The sequence below is a fragment of the Amphiura filiformis genome, chromosome 6, assembly GCF_039555335.1.
Source record: "Amphiura filiformis chromosome 6, Afil_fr2py, whole genome shotgun sequence".
Classification (NCBI taxonomy): Eukaryota; Metazoa; Echinodermata; class Ophiuroidea; order Amphilepidida; family Amphiuridae; genus Amphiura; species Amphiura filiformis.
In genome coordinates, this window is record NC_092633.1 from 43340710 (window position 1) to 43357239 (window position 16530).

The window sequence follows — 16530 nt, forward strand, 5'->3', positions numbered from 1 at the left end:
GAAAAAACAAAAATTTAATTTGTAATGAAAAACAATGTTTCTGTTAAATAAATAAATCCAAGTAACATCCAAGATGGTTGAAATCATCCAAAGGTAAAGTGCTCAACTGTAATGGGAGCTAAATAATTAATTTGGACTTGTGTTGACACAGTTACATTATATTACTTGACAGATCTGTTTCGTAAGGCCATATAGGGCCTCACTCATCAGAAGCACATAACCATATGAGGTAATCACACAAATTAATTACAATGTTTCTGTTATTAATTTTTTAACTGTCATTGAGAAATCAAAATTTGGAATGAAAAACAAGTTCTGAATATGAAGAAAACACTCAAAAATCTAATTTTTAAGTGAAAACCTGTATTTCTATAAAAAATTATTTTGAAAAACAAAAAGTCTTTTACTTTGAGAATCCTCCAGTATCTCGATCAACTTTGCAAGAAACAAATTAACCATTAGATTAGTAGGCTGGAAACAAGGTAAATGTTAGTAGGGTTGGGCAAATCAATTCAGCATCCACCAGGGTTCAAAGGTAGGTCATCTCGCAGATCAAAGGTTGCACAACCTGTTGATGTCAGCAGCTACATTCCATTGCTGCTGCATGGTAGCTATTTGGTGTCATGCTTTGTTATATATATTATTTCATATACATCAACCGCATGCTTGTATAGGGTAGTGTAAGTGTGTATGAAGTTCAAGAGTCAGTTTTAATTGGTTAAATATATAGATTGTATTGATTGTGTCAAAATCATTTTGTGGTCTCTGTCAAATCAGCTTTTAATTAACTTAACAAATGACCATACGGGGGACGTGCTGCAAACATAGATAGCATTGTCATCCTTTTGGTATATCAACGACCCCAATTTTGGTGTATGGATTGGCCATTTTTTCAAATTTTTCCCTCACTCTGTCTAAATTTGTGAAATTACCTCAAAATTGGTATATTGATAGGTCCACTTTGAAATTCTCAGCGGCACACACCTCCAAACCAAACTTGAGTACCTCCCTCCCCCCTTTTACAAATTATAATCAATGTCTTTCTCAAATTTTGAAATAAAAATCTCAATTATCTTGATCAGATTGAGTCAGTAGCTTTATCTCTTCTAGTTGTATAATTTCCAAAAGACCAGAAGCCTATTGTCTATTTTATGTTTGTTTGAAAAGGTGTTTTTCTTCATTTACCACCCTATGATCTTACCAAATATGGCTTCTTTAAAACAAAATCGATCCCATTAATCAATTATGGAAATGCACATGACTTCCCCAACTAATACATGGAAAATTGTGCCTTAATATCTTTCCAGGAAACACAATTTTATATGGTGTAGTAGAATAACCACGTAATTTTAGACACAAGCAAAACAGTGTTATTTGTGCAGTGCTTAATTGTGTTATGTTATTTATAGTATATATTATTCAACTAGTATATTAAGTTAAGGTTACAAATTCAGCTTCTCTTTATTTTGATCTTCATCCATGGTGGTCTTTTTTTAAAGACAGTTCTTGTTATTATTTACTTGTTGGTAAAATCAATTTTGGTTAGTTTAAGTATTATGTATAATTTTATTTATTCATGAAGTATTACATCATTGTTCCATTTGTTAATTTGCAATTATTTAGAATTGTAATTGTTAATTTAATGTTTAAAAATAATCAATGTCATTTAGTTTTTGTTAATTTAGAAAAGTATTATTTGAAATTTTACAGGAAAAAAAAAAGATCTAAAATCATAACCAAAATATCAATTATCAAATCAAAATAGGATTCAAAAAGTTTTAGTGAATTTTAAATAAATAAAAACAAACATAACATAAATAAAACAAAAAATAAATCAAGGGACAAATTTGAAACTATTTCCACCATCAAAATCAAAAACTAAAAACAACATTCAAATACAAAATTTCACACCTACATGTAAATACTACATAACTGACTTAAAAAGTACAAAACTAATTTCTATCCTAATTAAAAAAATTCTTAGAAAAAAAGTGCTGAAACTGATAGAAAGTGTCTAATATTACAATCAAAATTAAGTAAAACTAAGTACAATGTGCTTCAGATTATAAGAAATGTGCTGATGTTATTTAAGAGACTTGTGTGTGAATATGAATGCTATTAAACAGAGTGCATAGATGCACTGAAAATTACTGTGCTAGTGAGTTTCAAATGTTGGGTGTGTAGAAATGTAGAAGTACTGTCAAGCTCAAAGTATGAAGCAATTCCACTCAAAAGTTGTCATTTTAATCAGGTAATGTGTTTAACATTAATAAGAGTGCAACACACACATTCTTGAAGGATACATTTATTAAATTTGGTATTTATGATAGAGCCAGTACAGTATTATATATATGTGCGATGAATAATGTTTTGGCAGCGTAAAATTCATGTCACAATCGGTCAATTTTTATTATAATTTTGCTTTTTACTTCGAGACAGGACAGTGTATAGTGTGAGATACAGTATACCACAATGCAATGGTGATTGACCACATCATGATACTGAACTAGTAGTGTAGTCTGCTTAAAATGCATTATGGGTGTAAGGATGTATGACAGATGCATGATGGGATAGCATAATCCATGCATGCATGACTTCATATGGTGAGATGCAGATATTATACATATGATGATATGCAGATATTATACAAGAGCAGATGGTTATATGATATGGATGGATGGATGGAGCGTCTTCAGATGAAATGGGGGTTAGTAGCAAGGTCATGAAAGGAAATATGCAAATCTGACCAACAGAGCTCATAATTTGTAAGATAGTTATATTTATTTTTACCCCCCCCCCCCCAACCTACCAAATTAATACACACGATGATATGGATAGAAATGGGACTATAAAAATGACCCAAATCAAAAATACTTCTTTCACTAGTAAGATTTTCTTTAATTTTGGCTTCTATTTTTGTTATAAAATATATCTTGTTCTTTAACTAACAAAATAATACATGACTCGCTGAGGGAGACTTATGACAAGTTCTGTAGCACCTTTCGTTTTCCAGATGGATATTTTATACAAATACAAAATCAAAATGATTTCACTGTTGGTCAGACTTCAGCCATGCAAATTAATGGTTTGAAATGAAAATGATCGTCGGGTGAAGAGAATGCAAAATGAATAAAAACCAAACATGAAACAAACAATCAAAATCGTGCAATTTAAGGGATGTTTAAGGAAGAGTAGGGCTACATATCCAGGGTGTCACAGACCCAGCTCCTTGAGTATATAATGTACACATATCTTGCCAAGAAAATTATTAGGTTTTGAAATCTTAATATCCTTGAAAACTTTAAAAGTATCCTTGAAAACTTTAGAAACTGATAACTTTCAGTATTTAAAGTAGCACACTTTGAAGATAAAATATGCTTTTTTGCACTGTCATCACAAACCTACTGATAATGCCAGCCTTCATTCCTTTAAAATTTATTTAAAAATCTTCCATCAAAACTTGATTTAATTTAATTTTCTTACTTTTATTTTGTGACTACTTTTATTCCATTGAGTGTAATCAGTGTATGCTTTAAAACCATACTTCATGTTTCAATAACAAAGTAAAATTCCTAAAGCACGATTTTGAACAATTCAGAATAATATTGATTTTTGAAATTTAGAAATTTAGAGATGTTTTGTAAACCATTACTGGATTTTTTGAAGGCAAGCGATGTGTACATATATACTATTAAGCTTTGATGGGGACCAAGGGACGTTCCTCTGGGACCATATTCTTTATCTATCTTTGAGCACGAGGGCGTTGTTCTTGGTACTCACTGCAATGACGCGGATCCTTGTTGCCGGATATTTCGATCGCCTGAGACGTATGATCAAATATCTCTTCCCACATGTTCGGATTGGTGCCGTAACACAAGAGGTCATTGGTCATCACTCTCGCGTTACCCGTGCTGATCTTTCGCAAGCTGACGAGACCCAGAGATCTCAGCGAAGATAGAAACACTGAAAATGCCTTTTCGCTAAAGAAAACAGTAATTCAAATCAAGTTAGTATCGAATACAATGTAACATTCGAATACAATGTAACATTTTGAATACACACCATGTCAAAACATGGCACCGTGCATTTACTTACTGCATTCCTGAACTGCCTTGTTATTGTCGATAATAACGCTTTGTTTATTAAGACCTTTTTTCAGCAGCGGAATCCACATCTTCTCTTCCACATAGCACATCAATGGATTGCGCTCGATCAGGATGTACCCGTCCTTGATTAGTTGCAACGAAGTCAAGCTGAGTTCCCGCAGGGAGAAGCTTGATATGTATATGGAGTATGTTGGCAGGCCTTCAACGCTAAATATGGCAAGATGGTACGTAATGGTAAGCAAGAAAAGATTATGTCAGATGCTTGAGTACTACTATTAGTTTAGCATAACAGAAACACTGCACAAGCACACACATACGCACCTCTACACGTTTTCAAGGACAAACATGGACCCTATGAGCCTCCTATGTAGTTCACAGCATAACCGTGGACCTCTACACTGTGACATTTCACTATTGAAAGCATGGCCTTCTGTGGTAAGATATGATATTTCACCGCCAAATCGTGGACCTGGTATTGCACATACGATGGGGGACATACCCCCATATGCATTATTTTGGCATGTAGCCTCCTCTGCTGCTCTCTTACGACCGTGGACATCCACAATTCCTGTGCGTCCACACTTTATGGGTGAAATGTCATAGGTGGGTCCATGTTTGTCAGTGAAAACAAATGCCTACATGTACACAAAATCAACCACAACTGCGGATCCTGGGATATTACACAAGCAACTGAGGACTGACATTTCACATTTAAACCATGGACTTTTATACACAGATCTGATAATTCATTGTACAGTGGAGCTGACATTATATCTCGAATAGGGTAAATACTTTCTAAAGATATGTATGTAGCCATCTGGAATAGGTCTTGTAACCATCATGTCCAAGGTCTTTGTGCTTCCACATTTTCAATTCATACAAAAGTCCGCAGTTGTGGGTGATAACAGATGAACACACCCAAACACACACAAATGCAAGGAGCAGAATGTTTGTGCAGAATAACCTATAATAATAGGCTCTTTAGCCTGGCTTGAGCATTTTGTTTGAGTCTGGTCTCATCATGACCCAAGTGTCTCCACACATAGCGACCATTTAAACAAACAAATAAACAAACAAACAAACAAACACGACAGACAAACAAACAAACTACTTCACTTCCTTCCAGTGCAATAAAGTTAGATACTATTCACACCCACACTGTACATGTTATGTCAAGTGGGTGTTAATAAATGATGAGATTGGTCAGTTTGCAAAGATTCTCTTTTTAATTGAATTTAAAATTTGAAATTGATATTTTCCTAAACGTTTTACACACATTTTTAAATTAAAAACAGTCCTGAATATTAAAACCGATTAATTAAATCCTCAGGCAACACTAATGAAAAGATAGATCACAGGTTATATGGAAGATAGCTGCCACTTGAGATAAGTTTTACTTGCTAATAACCAAACACACATGTTTCTTTTGACAAACTAGGAGAAACCATAGGGCATAATGATTACATTGCATGGCAGCTTTGCACTCGGATGTCTGCAATACAAACTTTACAGCAATGTAAAAGTATTTGACTGATTCTGAATGACGTTATATAATCAGGTTGGGAGTGAATAAAAATGTGTGAATTACCATGATTACCTGTCAGTTCTTTTTCAAATAAATAATTCATGAAAAAAAAATTAGTGCCTTTTAATGATATGTCATAATAATACAAATGATTTACTAAATTGTAAATGGAACATGAATGTTCTATTACATAAATTTGTGCAGAACCTATTTTTACTACAGCAAGGATAAACTCACACACCATCAATACATCAACAAATAAAGCAACTACTTGAGCGAAGTAAACACAAACAAACATGAAGTCTGATAATCTGAAAGCATTTTAGAAAGAATGAAAGCTTTCTTTACATTATGAACAGAACTGGTTGACCAGCTTCCATTTTGTAGCATTATCATTCATTTTTCATAATTTTTAAAAAATTGATTCAATTGACCTTTTGGTAAATCCCATAATTCTTTGCGGTTAGACCAGAGATGTCTTCATTTGACGTCACATTGATATGCACTGTGCATGAACACCACGGTACGACATCAAATGACAACATCTCAGGCCTACCCGTAAAGGCTTATGGGATTTACCAAAAAAAAAATCGAATTATGTGTATGAAACAAGGCTTCTTCTTCAAACAAAAAAAGATTTCATATACAAACAATGAAACAATAAAATGAAAGAGTGAGAAGTGAAAATGAAAATTTTGTGAAAAATGTTAACTTTTGTCAAGGCCTACTAATTTTCTCTGGTACCTGAGCAGAGCAACACTGTTTGTACTCTTTTTATTTGCTTAAACAGTTTTCTGTTGTTGAAACATTCAAAGGTGGCTGGCAAATGAGTTGTACAGTACATGCACTGGTTACACATATCACACACTACAATGCATTACTCTCACCTATTTCAATTTAAACAGAGATTTTATGGAATAGTTTAAACATAGACTTGTGGAAGCAAGCTAAGTCTGATGGCGCAATAAAAAAATTAAAAAATCTGACCCAGCATCAGTAAAAGAGGCTATTATATTACTATTGCCTATAACTGTAACTGTGGGTTCAAGTTTATAGGAACATATTCTTGGAGGTCAAAACAATTATTCAGTTTAGCAAAAAAAATGTAAAGAATAAATTTCAGTTTAGCAAAAAAAAATGTAGAGAATAAATTTGATGCTTGTTCTTAGTTTTCTTAAAAGTTTGTAAAATAAGAAGGAATTGTTCAACCTTCAAATAAATCTAACATAGTAATCGAATTCTGTATCAAAATGCCTCTTTATTTATGTAATATATTCTAATATTGAGTAATAGTAATTCCGCTTAGAGTAATAGTTTAATTTTCTTCATCATATTCTAATATTGATATTTCAATTTGGTTAATTTACCTCTTTTACTCGCGTTGGGTCGCACATTGGGTAGCAATAAGGCAGCAGTTAATAAATATGCAAAGATATCCCAGCTACCAGTACCATCTCAACAGTAGATAAAGTTTGTTCAGCTTATAACTAGTGAAAATTATTTGGTTTTTGTTAAAGTTCCAACTTACACACACCCCAATTCACAAGAGTGCGAGCAAATCTTGCAACACACAACTAGTGTAGGTGCTGCATCTAACTGTGTTCATGTCACATTTTTTTGTCAATTATAAGCTGAACAAACTTTAGTAATTCTGTGTTACCTGTCCAAACAATTTGGCTTGGTTTGCTTACCCGTATAATGTCCGTCCATTGATTTCTTCTAGATTGCGAAACATATTGAGATCACGGAAAGAATCATGATGCCCTTGTATGGAGAGGAAGCCAGTGATTACTTTGACGGTTGTAAATACTTCCAACATTTCTACTGTGAGGGGTTCATGGCCACCCCATGGATCACTGGCAAAATGAAATGACAGAGAAAAAGAAAATATGAAGAAAAATAATTAAAAACAAAAGACAAAATGCTCAATCATTTTGTATTTGAGGCATATGCAACTCATCTATTTGTAATTCCACAAACAAATTAAATAGTTTTCTTACGTTCTGTCATTTACGAGTATTATGAATTTTTTTCGAAGTTTGTTCTTTCTTTATAGTCTTAATTGGAAATTGCAAAGCTGAAGGTGTATGAGCATATCAACAGCAGTATCCCCTGACTTACTCACCTTTGATGAGATTTTGGCATCATATCATAGATCCTATTTTTCTCATTTTTTTATGTATTTCTTAAAATATTGAAGAAAAAAAAACCATTGTTTTGTCAACATTGGTGGTAGACATAATCATACAGAACAATTCTGTAACTAACCTACTAGTCAGTGTAAGCTTACAACTTTATGATTAAATGCTGTCTTTATTCCTACTATATGTGCATGCTTCATAAACGTTGTAAGTGAACCAAACCAATAACATACTAATTCAATAAAGTGGAGGCCCACTATGACTGAGAGACTTACCCGGTAAACGATGTAGGCCCAATCAAGATGTTGTTTGTGATGGTGGTGCAGTTTTTAAACCTATCATCCTCAAAGTGGTGTGCGTACAGTATTTCGGTTGTATCAGTAAGGCCTTCACAACCTGGAGAATTGAAATCAAATCATGAAACGTAATTCTCTAGCATTGTCACTCCAATGAGGCAAACTTTTGTCATTTTTGGCCCAGTATGCTTGGTACATGTAGCGGCTTTTGTAGCACACAAAAACTGGCAGGTTTACACTATATTGGACCATACGATAATCAAGCCAATTTTGGTGTTAAAGCCATATTATAACATTTCTTTAAAAATAGATTAGTATAATTTATTTTCCATAAAATGTTAGCTTTTACTGTCAGATATGTCCCCTTTTAATTTTGAGCCGAACAAGTGAGGTAAAGCATAGAAAATTGGAATTTACTACTAGCATGTTTTTACCAATACCAATACTTACGTTTGGGACAAGGCCCATCACACGGGATGCACTTATTGTTTTGTTCCATGGTATTTGCTCCGCACTCCAACACGCAGTTGTCCCCATCCTCAAGCACATTTGCTATAGTAATAGAAATCATAAAATAAATATTATGCTTTCTGGACAAATAAATTGACAATATGACAATGAGTGAATGGATATAAAATACAGAATGTCTCATAACTTTTTCTCAGGAAATTTGTTGGGAGATTGGCTTGTTTTTTTGTGAATCGTGAGCCATTAATTTCCCAAAACATACAAAAATGTGAGGAAAATGGTCAATTTTTTTTCAAATTTGGCCCAAAATCTGGGCCTGAAGTATAATGGGTCATATTTTTGATGAAATTGGTATAGATATGGGTCTCACTTCTTGACTTGCAAAGGCACGTCACCAAAGCCTTCAAGACACATTAAAAAAAAATTTGAGTCTGGTCTGGTTAGAAAGATCTAGTTGACTTACCAGGGCACTCCTTCAGACATCGGGATCCATAGGAGAATCGGAAATCTGCATTTTCTTCATTCTCATACGTGACAGGGTTGTATTTGTATCTCAACGGGCAGTGCTCAACGCATTGCTCATCCATGGTAAACTGCAAACAAGCCTGGGATAGTGACAAATGAATGAGGTTTAAGTGTTATGCACCCTTGATGTCAAACCCACTATTGGAACAAGCAGAAGCAACTAAATTGAATGCTTCATAAATTGCCTCAAAAGTTGGTCTACATGTTTAATGATATATTTGTTGTCTGTCCCTGAAGAAGAGCACTTTATCTGCTTAAAACATCAATTGTTTTTTTTTTGTCCGTTTGGTTAAGTTTGTCTGCTTATGCGCACAGACCTCTTTAGTTATTCACAGAGGCAGCGCCAGGATTTTTTCGGGGGGCATTGGGGGGCAAAGTGAATTTCAGGGGGGGGGGGCCAAATTTTGCGCAATTTACGTGATTTTTGGGGTTTTACCTCAAAAGTAGGGGAGGCAAGCTGGGGGGAGGGCAAGAAAAATATTGCACCCCGTAGCGCTGCCATTGGTTACTCACCAGGCATTCTGTATTACTAGGTCCAACACATCCTGCCGCACAGCTTTTGTGGCAGCAATTAGCTGGCGTTGGTCCGCTGCAACGATGATCGCAAGTGTCACTACAGTTTTTGAGAGTCACTAGAAAAAAAACAAGGCAAGAAGTAAAGTAACATTTAAATACTTTAGATGAAATGAGAGTGGTACAGAGAAAGTGGTACACCGTAGAGCACCCTGTGGGTAACACATATTATGATTGTAAAATAATTTCAAGAGTCAAAACAACTTTTTTCTACTCTATCAACTTTTTTTCTCAGATTTGGAAAACAATTGATTTGCATATTGTGCCCCTATCATTCATAATAAGTTGTCATTAACATAAACAACTTGAAATGTCAAGTTCATCCAATATATGATTATAGCTCAATGGCGAACTAAAATTGTGTCCAATCATCAAATAATAACTGTCATAAAAATATGATGTATCTGTATATTCACCATATCGATGTTTGAGAACCAGACAAGCTTCAAAATAAGCAGACACCAATGCAGGAGCCATTTACCCAATGGTCATTACATTTTGGCTCCTGGTCCACACCAAAATCATATGAACCAGGTTCTACATTTTTTTGGTAGTTAAAGCAGGTTTTGTATTTAATGTGTACAATTGAAATTTAAATGACTTTTAGCTCTTTAAAACTGGCTCCTAGTTCACTAGATAATCACAGGACCAGGAGCTGCTTTTTCACAAATGTGTGGCTCTTGGTCCAGATCTGCTTATTTTGTTTGAGGCTTGGAACCAGAAAGCCGTAACTCACAAAGGATTCCTTTGTGAGTTACGGCTTCCTGGTTCTGAACCCTCAATATAATATTTTGTGACAGGAATGATTCTGGAACAGATCATCAGATTGGATAATTAATATGAGATTATGATATTATATTAATTCATCTCTATAACGACTATAATGCCAACCTTTGTATTAAACACATGGTAACTGTGTGAACAAAAATGGGTCATTGCAATTTATTTGAGGTGGTCTCTCAACCAAACCACAAATGTTTTGATAAAACACACCTGGCTTCCAGAACTTATCTGTGTATACTTAGGCCTAAAAAATTGTTTAATTTGTGTTATATAAAAAATAATAATAATAATTTTTTTAAATTCCAAGCTTGCCAAATCAGCACCTGTTTTTTGACAATGGTACACACAGATATTGAGTTAAAATGTGTATTTTTATGTTTTTGCTTTTAATTAGAGACCACCAGAATCTAGGAAGTGCAATATGTCACTTCAATGGGAAATAAAAAAAAGTAGAAAGCGATAGGATCATAGGAAACAGTAAAAAACATTTATACTTTGTCCATTAAAAAAATAAGTCAACTTAATGTCTTTTTTGTTCTGCTTTCAAAACTAAAAATATTCAGCGTCGGCAGTGTCGGTTGGGCCGATTACATCAATCAAACAATTTTTTCTAGGCCAATAGTGACACACATTTATTAGCAATAACTTGCCTCATATTGATTACAAAATGTGTGTAACAAAATCACACACATACATGTTGGATTTCAACGCATCTGTTAGCCAAATTTCTACCAGAATGTAAAGTTACCACAGCTATTTTACTTCTTATGATAGAATAACATGACATGAACACATGTTATTATTTACACATGTTTGGTTATTATGAAGGCATATCCTAGTAACAACCTTGGCCCAGAAATGTGTGTTCTAGTTCTGAATAGCCACCTTATCCATACAATATACCATACCACTTGAAACAACATTTGCTAATACTTAATAGTTATCTACTGAAGATAACACAAGGGGGCATGTGGATAGCAACATCAAATTAATATCATGATTGATCTGTCTTTATCTCTTATCTTTAATAATTTATTCCCCCTTTATCTCATACTAAATATCATCATGTAATTTGACAAAGTAACAGTAGAAATGCATAACACATTAATACAAAAGCAAGCACCGATGTTCCAAACTTTGTTACCGAGTTTATCCAATGTCTGTGTTGAAAACATGAAAACTCACATGGATTTAAAAAAATAAAAATGGCAATGTTGTCAATGTCAAAACTGTGTCCACGTTTGACCTCTGATGACCCTACGTCATCCATCCAGCTGAAGACCAAAAGTTTTAGTCGCAATGTTTTTCTTGTTGACATGATTTAATTATTTACAATTTGAACATTTCCTAGATGACTGGGAGTATACACAGTGTTATTCTTATAATACTAGCTATGACAAGTTCTAAATCTTACAGTTTTGGCAGTTTTTGGGTCCTGGTCCCCAGCAATGACCTTTGCAGCTTGGATCACAATGTAAATCTGTAGGTGACAAAAAAAGTCAAACGTACAATTAGATGAATACACAATTTGCTGGTTTCTGGTCATTTTATACAGTTCAAAAATATAAATAATGTCCTATTGCAATAGAAAGGCACAACTGACATGCTGACTGTTTTGAGATGACGGCCAAAATCTGTCCTCAGCTTCCCATTGATGTGCACTAATTTTAAAGGCATGGATTTTGGGTTTAACTTTGGGGTTTAAATATTAGGGTTTGACATGTTTCAGATATTCTGCAGGTAGATATTGACAACTTGAAGTCACTGAAGATGAAAAATTTTGACCAAAATGTTAGTTGTGCCCATAAGTCATATAATTCGCCACTTGCACGGTTCCGCCATTATGCACTATATGCGGGGAGAGCCTCGAACTGGCAGCATACATGAAAGGAAGAATTACGTAACCTTACACAGAATGTTATATGACTGGTTCAATTCCCATTCATGTATGCTGCCAGTTCGAGGCTCTCCCCGCACATAGTGCATAATGGCGGAACCGTGCAAGTGGCGAATAGGTAAATACCAATGAGATATTTTATGCTGAAGCCAGAGGGATCACCAACAGGACCACTAATTCCTAGAAACACACAAATTGTTGCACACCATTACTAGGTCCTCAGGATACCTATATTCAAATGATTTCTGAGTTGTGCCACTTTTTTTCAAAGTGATAGTGAATGACTTTTGAACTTGATTAAATTGGGTTAAATGAATTCTCTGTAATTGTCAGCACCCACAGAGATGTGACAAACTTAATTTTTCCATTTTCAGTTCTACTGCCATGAATCTTGTGAGCAAACATATGCAACAATAAGACAAGCCTCCCAGCTGACATGTCTTTAGTTACAATTTTCACCATTCACTTCTATTGAGGCTACGACAAAGTGAATATCTACTATTGCCGGCTTTTACTGACTGACAACGGGCTAAAACAGAGCTGAAATGATGATACATTTGGGGCGTTCCACATGAGACGTGAAATATGCATTGATGTGGAATACCGAAATTCACATCAATGTGCACTTGTGCAGTGACTGTCTCTAAGGCGCAAAATTACACGTAGAAACAGTGTGATATTTGAAAGTATTAGCACATATAAATGCACATTCATGCAACACATACAGGGTAGTGAAACTTGCATGTTGCACTACAAGAAGCAGTTCACACAGAGAGTGTAGCTTTTGACACAGTCACCACACACAGTATCGCATCCTGTTTAGTAGGCAATACCAGCCACAGAGGTACACATTGATGTGAATTACTGTGATCTCAACTCCTGTGTGAAGTACCTCACTAAGTAGCCTATGGGGAGATGAAGGAGACTAGATCAAGATTGATGCGCATTAATGTGATCTCAACTCCCATGTGAAGTACCTCACTAAGTAGCCTATGGGGAGATGGAGGACACTAGATCAAGATTGATGCACATTAATGTGATCTCAACTCCCATGTGGAGTACCCCGGGGGAGTACCTCACTAAGTAGACTATGGGGAGATGAAGGAGACTAGATCAAGATTGATGCGCATTAATATGATCTCAACTCCCATGTGAAGTACCTCACTAAGTAGCCTATGGGGAGATGGAGGACACTAGATCAAGATTGATGCGCATTAATGTGATCTCAACTCCCATGTGGAGTACCCGGGAGTACCTCACTAAGTAGCCTATGGGGAGATGGAGGAGGCTAGATCAAGATTGATGCACATTAATGTGATCTCAACTCCCATGTGGAGTACCCCGGGGGAGTACCTCACTAAGTAGACTATGGGGAGATGGAGGAGGCTAGATCAAGATTGATGCACATTAATGTGATCTCAACTCCCATGTGGAGTACCCCGGGAGTACCTCACTAAGTAGACTATGGGGAGATGGAGGAGGCTAGATCAAGATTGATGCACATTAATGTGATCTCAACTCCCATGTGGAGTACCCGGGGAGTACCTCACTAAGTAGCCTATGGGGAGATGGAGGAGGCTAGATCAAGATTGATGCACATTAATGTGATCTCAACTCCCATGTGGAGTACCCCGGGGGAGTACCTCACTAAGTAGACTATGGGGAGATGGAGGAGGCTAGATCAAGATTGATGCACATTAATGTGATCTCAACTCCCATGTGGAGTACCCGGGGAGTACCTCACTAAGTAGACTATGGGGAGATGGAGGAGGCTAGATCAAGATTGATGCACATTAATGTGATCTCAACTCCCATGTGGAGTACCCCGGGGGAGTACCTCACTAAGTAGCCTATGGGGAGATGGAGGAGGCTAGATCAAGATTGATGCACATTAATGTGATCTCAACTCCCATCATATCAAAACGTTTTAGCTATGAGAGACCCATTTCAAACTGCGACTTATTACTTCTTTCCAACACTGCTTATAGGGATCACAAGGTCAAACGCGATCTCTGTGTGTAGTTCAATGCAGTCTCAGATTACCATCTTTAACCTTTGGTGAAACCTCAACATAGCAATCGGCTCACTGCACGGACTGTGCACGGACTGTGTACAGACCAATATACCTAGTTCAAACAGAGGTGATTTGGGGTTTTTGCTTGCACCAATTTTTTTCAGATTTTTTCGCTGTATGCGATCCGGCGAGTGAGATACTTAACAAATCAAATTCTTTCTTAGATGATAAGCTTGGAAACATCCCAAGCTTCAATTGGATACCTCGACCAGGTATACAATGGTCCCATGTTGTTGTAACGCTTTGAGATGACTGGTCAAAATACGTAGAAAAGCTGAAAAACGCGGATCTCAGGCAGAGAACGAAGCATTTTTAATACATAGGTGGAGGTGAATAAAAATTATTGGCGAGTAAACAATATCATCTACATTATTTCCGATGCGATCATAAATTGCAGGACATTCTCATGTTTATTTTGGTGTAACGACTGTGACATATGACTAATAATTTCAAAGTTGTGATTTTAGTAATACAAATGTTTTGAGAAAAAGTCTGATTTTTGTTGATGTCAGTGGACAGTTGTTAATGGAATGAAATAAGAAAATGAGTAATGACGCTTAGGGTACCCTAACGTTTTGATATGGTGGAGTACCCCGGGGGAGTACCTCACTAAGTAGACTATGGGGAGATGGAGGAGGCTAGATCAAGATTGATGCACATTAATGTGATCTCAACTCCCATGTGGAGTACCCCGGGGGAGTACCTCACTAAGTAGACTATGGGGAGATGGAGGAGGCTAGATCAAGATTGATGCACATTAATGTGATCTCAACTCCCATGTGGAGTACCCCGGGGGAGTACCTCACTAAGTAGCCTATGGGGAGATGGAGGAGGCTAGATCAAGATTGATGCACATTAATGTGATCTCAACTCCCATGTGGAGTACCCGGGGAGTACCTCACTAAGTAGCCTATGGGGAGATGGAGGAGGCTAGATCAAGATTGATGCACATTAATGTGATCTCAACTCCCATGTGGAGTACCCCGGGGGAGTACCTCACTAAGTAGCCTATGGGGAGATGGAGGAGGCTAGATCAAGATTGATGCACATTAATGTGATCTCAACTCCCATGTGGAGTACCCCGGGGGAGTACCTCACTAAGTAGCCTATGGGGAGATGGAGAACACTAGATCAAGAATCTTCATTATCCTGCTGTAATCACATCACTGTACACCACATAGTGTCATACAATGGGTAGCAGGCCCATGACTTTCAATCCCACAATACAACAGTGTATATCCTTCTTTTGTGACCATTAGGATCACTAACTGCTCAGACCCTTGATAATTTAGTTAGGATTTATTCTTGAAAAAAGATTTTCTGAAACTGTTATCACTTATCAGTACAGTATGTCTTTCACTAGCAGTGTTAAGGGTCTAGTGACAAAAAAGTGCTGCAATCATTCCGCAAAATCTAGGAAATCATGTATTTTTGTGTTTAAAAATTAAAAAATCAAGGTGCATATTTTTGCCTCCAAAACTGGGTATCCTAGAAGCAGGCTACCATCTTCTATCTATGTGGCCCTGTTTTCTTTTTCAGAATCCTTTCTATTAATGGCTTTAAACCACTTGACTTTTTGTATATATGCCAGCTCAATTTATAAGCGCTATCAATTTGAAAGGTTAGTTTAAGACACTATTTGAAATAGCTGCCCTATAGACATTTGACAATTTCTGCATTCTATATTGTACACATATGACACCTGGCAGCTATTGCAGATTGGTCTTTCTTGCCCTAAAACCTATCAAATTCTATCATGATTGCTGCAGCTGCCCCCCATTTGTAGTGGTTACAAATTGTTCTAAACCCCATTAAAAAGATATCTCACATTTAACCATGCTCTGATTTGGGTCAGGTTTCCTGGAAATTTGTTGGTTTTTCCTGGCACACAAAATGACTGGATCAATGTATCTTGATGCTGTAACCAGCCAAATAAGAATGATGCCCATAATTTAGTACAAAATGTGTCGGAACGTTTGAGCACATTTTTACACAATGGCAGTAGATGCGGTTATATCCCACATTCTCCCTAAATGTATGTCTTTCCAATAAATACCGCTCATTCAATTAACTACATTCAATTAACCAATCATACAGCTCCATCAACGTACTAGATGAAGCTATCTGTAGCACAAAGATAAA

General features: G+C 36.1%; 1 protein-coding gene across 5 annotated transcripts in view; it reads right to left on the bottom strand.

Moving 5' to 3' along the window:
• Positions 1–16530, bottom strand: part of LOC140155462 (epidermal growth factor receptor-like) — a 227537-nt gene that overhangs the window by 32209 nt on the left and 178798 nt on the right. For 4 of the 5 annotated variants that reach the window (XM_072178320.1, XM_072178319.1, XM_072178323.1 and 1 more), the window contains exons 4-10: positions 11832–11897; positions 9575–9693; positions 9000–9141; positions 8519–8620; positions 8048–8168; positions 7323–7487; positions 4096–4313 (exon numbers count right to left, since the gene is read on the bottom strand). In XM_072178320.1, the coding sequence (XP_072034421.1) occupies positions 4096–4313; positions 7323–7487; positions 8048–8168; positions 8519–8620; positions 9000–9141; positions 9575–9693; positions 11832–11897 (933 nt within the window). Of the gene's footprint in view, positions 1–3780; positions 3981–4095; positions 4314–7322; positions 7488–8047; positions 8169–8518; positions 8621–8999; positions 9142–9574; positions 9694–11831; positions 11898–16530 lie in introns of all 5 variants that reach the window. The other variant, XM_072178322.1, reaches the window with a different exon arrangement.